The sequence below is a fragment of the Cyprinus carpio genome, chromosome B8, assembly GCF_018340385.1.
Source record: "Cyprinus carpio isolate SPL01 chromosome B8, ASM1834038v1, whole genome shotgun sequence".
Lineage (NCBI taxonomy): Eukaryota > Metazoa > Chordata > Actinopteri > Cypriniformes > Cyprinidae > Cyprinus > Cyprinus carpio.
In genome coordinates, this window is record NC_056604.1 from 5,141,224 (window position 1) to 5,148,831 (window position 7,608).

Below are 7,608 nucleotides of genomic sequence, written 5' to 3' on the forward strand. Positions count from 1 at the left end.
TTTGCTGAACATTTACTCACCCTCAGGCCATCCAAGATGTAGATGAGTTTGTTTTTTCATGTGAAAGAACAGAACAGATTTGGATAAATTTAGCATTACATCACTTGCTCACCAATGGATCCTTTGCAGTGAATGGGTGCCGTCATAATGAGAGTCCAAACCGCTGATAAAAACATCACAATAATCCACATGGCAAACATTTTACTTCACAAGCCGATAATTGATGGACTGGAGTTGTGTGGATTATTGTGATGTTTTTATCCTCTGTTTGGACTCTCATTCTGATGGCACCCATTGGGTCATTGGATCCATTGGTTAACCATAGTTGAACAAGTGATGTAAAGCTAATCATAATGTAGCTGTGGTTTTTATTAAAATAATATTGTTTTAACAAAAATAATAAGACTACAATATTATTTCATCATCAGTTTTATAAAATGGTCTTCGTCACCATATAACAACAATCCAGGTTTATTAACTGTGTGCTAGATTCATAACAAGAAGACTTTACTTGTATTTTTCTCCCAGCCCAAGTCACTCTCTTCCAAGAAGTGTGTCAAATTTGGAAGGTAGAAGTGTTCCGGCAACTCCGCTCCTGTCCCGCAATGGAATAGCAGGAGTGCACATCAGGTTACAAATGCACAAAACACACATGCACAAACATTTGTTACAACACTGCACACATCAGCTCGAATGCTGACTCAGATCAATGCCAAGTAGACACTTGGCTAATGGTTTATATTGTAGTTAAAAGCCCTGAATTGATAATGACACAAACATTTTGATTAAATTACTTATTTGCAATAATGTGTAATGAAGTAATGGATGTCTGAGGAGGTTGAGTGTAAAGCCCCATTATTTCCTACTCAATTTAATTACACATACAGAGCAGCTTGTTGTGCCGCAGTGCTGGGAAACACTGCTATCAGCGTATACATTGATGCATTGTGTGACTGTCATTTAATCATTGCTCACCCTCATGTCGTATGCATTTCTTTGTTCTGCAGAACACAAAAGCAGATATTTGGAAGAATGTTGGTTCCCATTGACTTCCATTGTATTGTTTGTCCAATGGAAGTCATTGAGAACTGAAATTGTTTGGTTACCAGCATTCTTTCATATATCTTCTATGTTCCACAGAACAAAGAAAGTCATACAGGTTTGGAGCAACATGAGGGTGAGAAATAAGAAATGCAGTTTTGCTGCTTTGTTCATGCTTTTTGAATTTATGTATTAATTAGAAGTGTTACTACTGATTACTGATTTTACCAGCCCCCTAACTGTAAATATTAAACTCTAGCATCATGTAAGAATGAGTTTTGTTTTTGCTGTTCTGGTTGTCACATTTGTTGCTTTTCAAATGTACACTACCATTCATATTGTTTTTGAAAGAAGTTTCTTATGCTCACCAAAGCTGCGTTTATTTGATCAAAAATACAATAAAAACAGTAATATTATAAAATATTTTTTCACAGTTTAAAAGAATTGTTTTCTATTTCCATATGTTTTAAAATGTCATTTATTCTGTGATGGCAAAGCTGAATTCTTTGATAAATAGAAAATCGAAAAGAACAGCATTTATTTGAAATAGAAGTCTTTTTTAAACATTCTAAACATTAACATTTTATTTAATTTATTATTGACATTATAAATGAAAACGGGTAACATTATACTAACATGTCTTTACTGTCACTTTTGATCAGTTTAATGCATTCTTGCTGAATAAAAGTATTCATTTCTTTCAAAAATATCAATCTTAAATAAATACAGTTTGATACAACAAAAAGTGCTCTACAAAAACCCAGTAAGCAAGGACAACATTACACCTAAAAATACATGCAATTAATAAATGTGTTTCTTGTCACTTCTGATCAATTTAATGCATCCTTGCTGAATAAAAAATATTAATTTATAAAATTTTTAAATGTATTACATTGTATTAATTTAAATGACTTGTTTATTTGTGTAGGTCAGAATCATCTAGCGGCACTGCTGCTGTGAAGCAGTGGTCAGACAATCCCGAGGCGTCTCATCAGGTGCCTCTGCAGTCTCAGGAGGGGTCGTCCTCAGGGTCCTACGAGCAAGGGCACAGACGTAGCAATAGCTCCGAGACGTTACTCGACCGGCACTGCACCGCATCGGAGGATGCAGGTCAAAGGTCAGGCATGCCTGTACGGAACGGCCCGTATAAGAGCTCGGAAGCCATCATGGACACGACTTTAAAACAGGCGCAGCGGAGCAGCCCCGAGCGGCAGGTAAACGGGCACGCCGAGCTGGCCCGCGTTCGCTCAGCCGCGGGAGGTCGAGGAACAAACGGAGGTGTCGGTTACAGTGAGATCCTCATGGATTATGTGTGGGGAAAGCAGCAGAAGATACAAGCTCAGCAACAACAAAGACTGCAGGTGCAAAGTAATGCAAAAGCCCGGCCGTGGCCCGATGGTCCAAATGCTCCTCCGCCTCCCTACAGGAATGGCTTTCCCCAATCGCAGCAGCTTATCCTGGGCAATGGCCCTCCGGCCTACAGCCCTCTAATGCTGAGAGGAAAACCCGGCGAGCCACGGAGGGTCAAAGTGTCACGTACCAAATCCTGCGGCCCGTTCGTTCCCTTACAGCAGCACCAGCAAGAGTCCATCCTGCTCTCTGCCTACAACGAAACCACCACCTCCAATGGTACTGCCATTAATGCAACGCATAACCAGCAGATCGACCACCTCCACAGACCGCCCCATTACCCTCTCGACTCCTCCGCACCCACGACCCCCGACGACCCCACGCGCAGCCTGCACAAGGCCCTGGCACTGGAGGGTTTGAGAGACTGGTATCTGAGGAACGCGCTGGGACAGACGGCCAACGGAGGGAAGGGCAAAGAGGGGACTCAGACTCAGCGCAGGCGTACCACATCCTCTCTGCACAACTCACACCCCCATCCGCCGCTCAAACACCAGCCACAGTCCTTCCAAACAGACACGTCCTATCCACAGATCCCCCAGTCGGCCACGTTTCATGGACACCCTCTACACGGCAGGTAATTGCAGACTGCATAAAAGTCTACAAGCATAAAGTAAAAAAAATGTAATATAAATGCAAATTATTACATTAGATTCTTTTCTTCATATACTAATACATTTTGTAATGCAATTTTCATCACAATATTTTGAATGAACAGGAATTAATAATAATAATAATAATAATAATAATAATAATAATAATAATAATAATAATAATAATAATAATAATAATATATTTTGAATAAAAAATAGTATGTTATTAAATTAACCTTTAAATTATTTTATATTTAAATATTTGAAATATTATTGACATTTAACATAACTGTTTTCTATTTTAATAATCTAATAAATAATACATAACTGTTTTCACTGAGGACTGGAGCTATCACAGGAATAAATTAAATAAAAAAAAAAATATATATATATATTCCTGTGATGGCTCCAGTCCTCAGTGTCTTGTGATCCTTGAACAAGAATTACCAATAAACAATAGTATATTTTTAAAGTAACATTAAATCAACATTTTAAATATTTTATATTTATTATATACACTACCATTCAAATGTTTGAGGTTGGTAAGATTTTAAAATGTTTTTAAAGAAGATTATATGCTCAAAAAGCCCACATTAAAAGTATAATATTGTGAAATATTGGTAATATTGTGAAATATTATTGTCATTTTAAAGAACTGTTTTCTATTTTTTTTTTATGAAATTTATTTCTTTGATGCAAAGCTGAATTTTCAGCATCATTCCTCCAGTCTTCAGTATCACATGGTCCTTCAGAAATCATAATATGCTGATTTGCTGTTTAAAAAACATTTCCAATCATTTTCAGTGTTAAAAATACAGTAGCTGAGCTGCTTATGTTTGTGGAAACTCTGATAGATTGTTCTATATATATTTGATTTTCTTCAACGTTATCTGATTTTGTGGCCTCTTCTTTCTTGTCACTTATAGGTCGATGGAGCTTTCTTTGTACCAAGATACCTTTTCGTCTAAGATGCAGGACATGACACTTAAAGAGAGCAGTAATGACAGACCCACACCAGGCACGCTGGTCTGATCTCACACTCATACAAACACAAAGAGACTACAGCAAACACCAGCTTACGTGTGTAAAGAATGGCAGACTGAGAAAATGCCAAAATGAACTATTAAAAAAACTTTTTGCTTCCTTTCAGCAGAAATCAGTCTAGCATCCTTGTTATACTAACATATGCGAAGTATACTTGTACTCAATACCCTTTTCAGCATGAAATCAAGCTGTCTTCTAGTTTCACATCATCTCTGGGTTCCTGCAGACTTCTTATGATAGTTTCCCTTTTTATCAGTAAAAGTAGTAGCAATCTCTGGCAAAACAGACAATATGTCCAGCACATTCCTATGAGTTCATTCTATCAAACTATTTCCAGCCTTGATATGGATTTGTCACAAAATATATACAAAGAGCTCTTGTTGTTATTTATCATGCTTTCTTCCTCAGGCTGTAATTATACCCCCGTATTAATATACACAGTCACAAAGAAAACAAAGAAATTTACAGGTAGAATAAAGAATAAATTACATTTTAGATGTTATAAAAATTGCTTTTCTACAAAAATGAAACCTGAATGAAATTTTGAATCTCATGAAACCTGTCAAGAACATATATCACTCCAAAATGTTTTAAAATAATTGTTTTGGTCTACATTAAGATTTGCATTATTTTAAAATAGGTAATCAGAACCTGAAAAAAGATGAGCATTATGACAATTTCATGACTAGAAAAAGCACTACTTATTACTGTAAGAGAAGAAAATAATCATATTAATGGATTTAAGGATCATCATAGTATTTGTTTTGCTAGATTTATGCTGATTTAAAAAAAAAGAATCCTTTCTGGACAGGATTAATTTAATTATAGATAAAAATGTAATGTGCATTATTACTAAGAATAATGCGAAATATAAAAATGCTCAAAAGCAAAACAACCAGATGCATTATGATAATGAGAACTGAGAGGGAAATGTGCTTAGTTTTCATGAAAATCATGTCAAAATCCATAATAATAATAATAATTATATAAAAATAGGCTTCATTTAATTTAGGGAGAATATCATTCAGAAAATACGGAGAAAAAAAGGTCTAATAATAAAAATAATAGAAAAATAGGCCTGTTTCATTTAGGGGGAAAAAATTTCAAAACACTATAAAAATATATTTTTCGTTTGATTTTGGGGTGAAATATGACTCATGTTACATGTTTCGTTGAGACTCCTCCTAAAACTATCAGGAATTTAAATCATTGACCACTAGGAGGAGCCCCATGATCTGTTCTGGATCCATTCAAATCAGCAGCATCCACTGCAGATGCATGCAAAGCGTCCTGCCAGGTGCAGTGCTTGTCGCAAGAATCACCAGCTTCTTGTGTATAGCGCCTTAATTGCAATTGTTCATTGTTCTTCCTATCGGATTGACTGCAGATGTCAACATTTACTGTATGTTTCAGTAATTAGATTGCATGAAATGAAAAGGATTAATTAACCAAATCAGGACTTTGCCAAGACTAGTAATTTTCCCGCACCCTCCTCTAGAATTTATTTGAATTGTGATACTCAGAATGTGGCGTTGCCTCCTAATGCCAGGATGCCAATCTGTGACCATTGTGCCTAGCAAATGTGGCGGGGAAGACTTTAGAAACAATAACTTATCACTTTGTGTATTTCTCACAGCCAGATTAAATAAAGAATTTAATATTTTCCCTATAATAATTTTCCCTAATTTCCCTTAAAAAAACAACAACCTTGATGTACCAATGCATGCGGGTATCTGTTCTTCTTTACTCCTTCTCTATTGTTCCCTGATTTTTTATTTGGTTCACTGTGTTATCATTATGTAGGCAACTTGATGTAGGTCTTGAAAAGCTTCTACATGTCACATGCCTTCACCATGAATATATCTGTAGAATATAACAATGAGAGTTGAATTTACTGAAGCAATCCAAACTTTCTCAGATACTTTGTCACCAAATGCTGCCGTGCTTGTCTCAGGACTACACTGAAAGCTGCTTTGATTGTGGTCTGTCCATTTGAATCAACACCACTAATGCATGGAAGTGTCTCTAATAGATAAAACTTTTCTTTTTATAAAAACAGAGTTTAACACCCGTGAGACGGTTGAGAAGGTTGCAAAATGTTTATGATGCTTGTAAAACCTTGCTGAGGACATTTAAGGTTATCTATTTCAAATGTTTTGAAAGATCATATTGCACTCACGGGAAACATAATCATTTCTGTTGATAAAGAAAACTATCAGATAATGATCTAAAGGACGATGAATATGAAGGATAACAGCCTTTTATTTTTGATTAAAGACTTAATAGCAGTTGATTCGAACTGGAAGCAAATAAAACCAATGAAGTTTGTCATATCTGTTTTGCTTTCATGGTACCAAATGTTAAAACTTTTTGAAGGTGTTCCCTACATGTTTTGGACACTATTGAGGATTTTATTTCCTCGGTTTCAATTTTAAAATTCCTTATCCGAAACCTCTTTATTTGCTATTTCCCTGCTCATATGTTTTATCACTTTTGGAAGAAACCTTTCCAGCTGTATAGGCTAATTTGCAGTTTTCTCTTTGGTTTTCATCATTTTATATCTCTATTGAAAAAAAATCTAATGAAAAACCAAGACTGTACAAAGTTTGTTTTTAATAAAGTGTTTTTGGTCATATGTAGTGGTCTGTTATTTAACATGGCCTACATTTACTGACTGGATGATTGAAAGGTCATTTTGATTTTGGCATTGGTGGGGACATAATGGCAGACAACAGACATTTAATTGTTTGATCAAAATTATTGACAATTTAGTAGTCGCTGGATATTGGTAGGGACCTGTTATAGCATCCCTTGAAAATCATAACAAGCGATGTCAGACTTTGGAAACCACTGTTAATTTTTTCTTGTATTGTAGCCTATATGTGTCTTTCGTTCTTTTTGTTTGGTTTTTATAACTGTACTGCCTTATCGGTTTGATGTTTTGTACTGTTTAATAAAAAAAAAAAAAAAAAAAAGAGAAGAAATCAGAAAAAAGATTCACAGTAGGTGCTCCGAAGTCCCGATCTGAATCAAAAGGTTCACAAACACACTCAGATCGTCCTGACAGTTCAATAGGAAATCAGTTGAAAGCATCCAGTCAATTCATACCACTTAAGTTAATGTTAAAGGGATACTCCACCCCAAAATGAAAATTTTGTCATTAATCACTTACCCCCATGTCGTTCCAAACCCGTAAATGCTTCGTTCGTCTTTGGAACACAATTTAAGATATTTTGGATGAAAACCGGGAGGCTTGTGACTGTCCCGAAGAATGCCAAGTAAATTACACTGGCAAGGTCCAGAAAAGTATGAAAACCATCGTCAGTGTCTCTCCAAATCAGCATAGCGCCATTTTGGCAATTCTGAGCAGTACGCAGGCGGCTTACGCTCTTCTGTATCAGCCGTGCAACAGTGATACGTTTTTTACGTGTTTTTACACTTTGGTTTGAAAGCAAACAGCGCATCGGCGCCGCGCGGCTGACACAGAAGAGCGTAAGCCGCATACGTACTGCTCAGAATTGCC

At 36.1% G+C, this 7,608-nt stretch overlaps 1 protein-coding gene across 6 annotated transcripts in view; it reads left to right on the top strand.

Annotated features, from left to right (window-relative positions):
- Positions 1–5,684, top strand: part of LOC109095191 (coiled-coil domain-containing protein 120-like) — a 48,426-nt gene extending 42,742 nt beyond the window's left edge. For all 6 annotated transcript variants that reach the window (XM_042729338.1, XM_019108875.2, XM_019108874.2 and 3 more), the window contains 3 exons: positions 529–630; positions 1,970–3,025; positions 3,968–5,684. In XM_042729338.1, coding sequence (XP_042585272.1) covers positions 529–630; positions 1,970–3,025; positions 3,968–4,073 — 1,264 coding nt within the window. In that variant the 3' untranslated portion in view covers positions 4,074–5,684. The remainder of the gene's footprint in view (positions 1–528; positions 631–1,969; positions 3,026–3,967) is intronic.
- Positions 5,685–7,608: the final 1,924 nt, after the last annotated feature.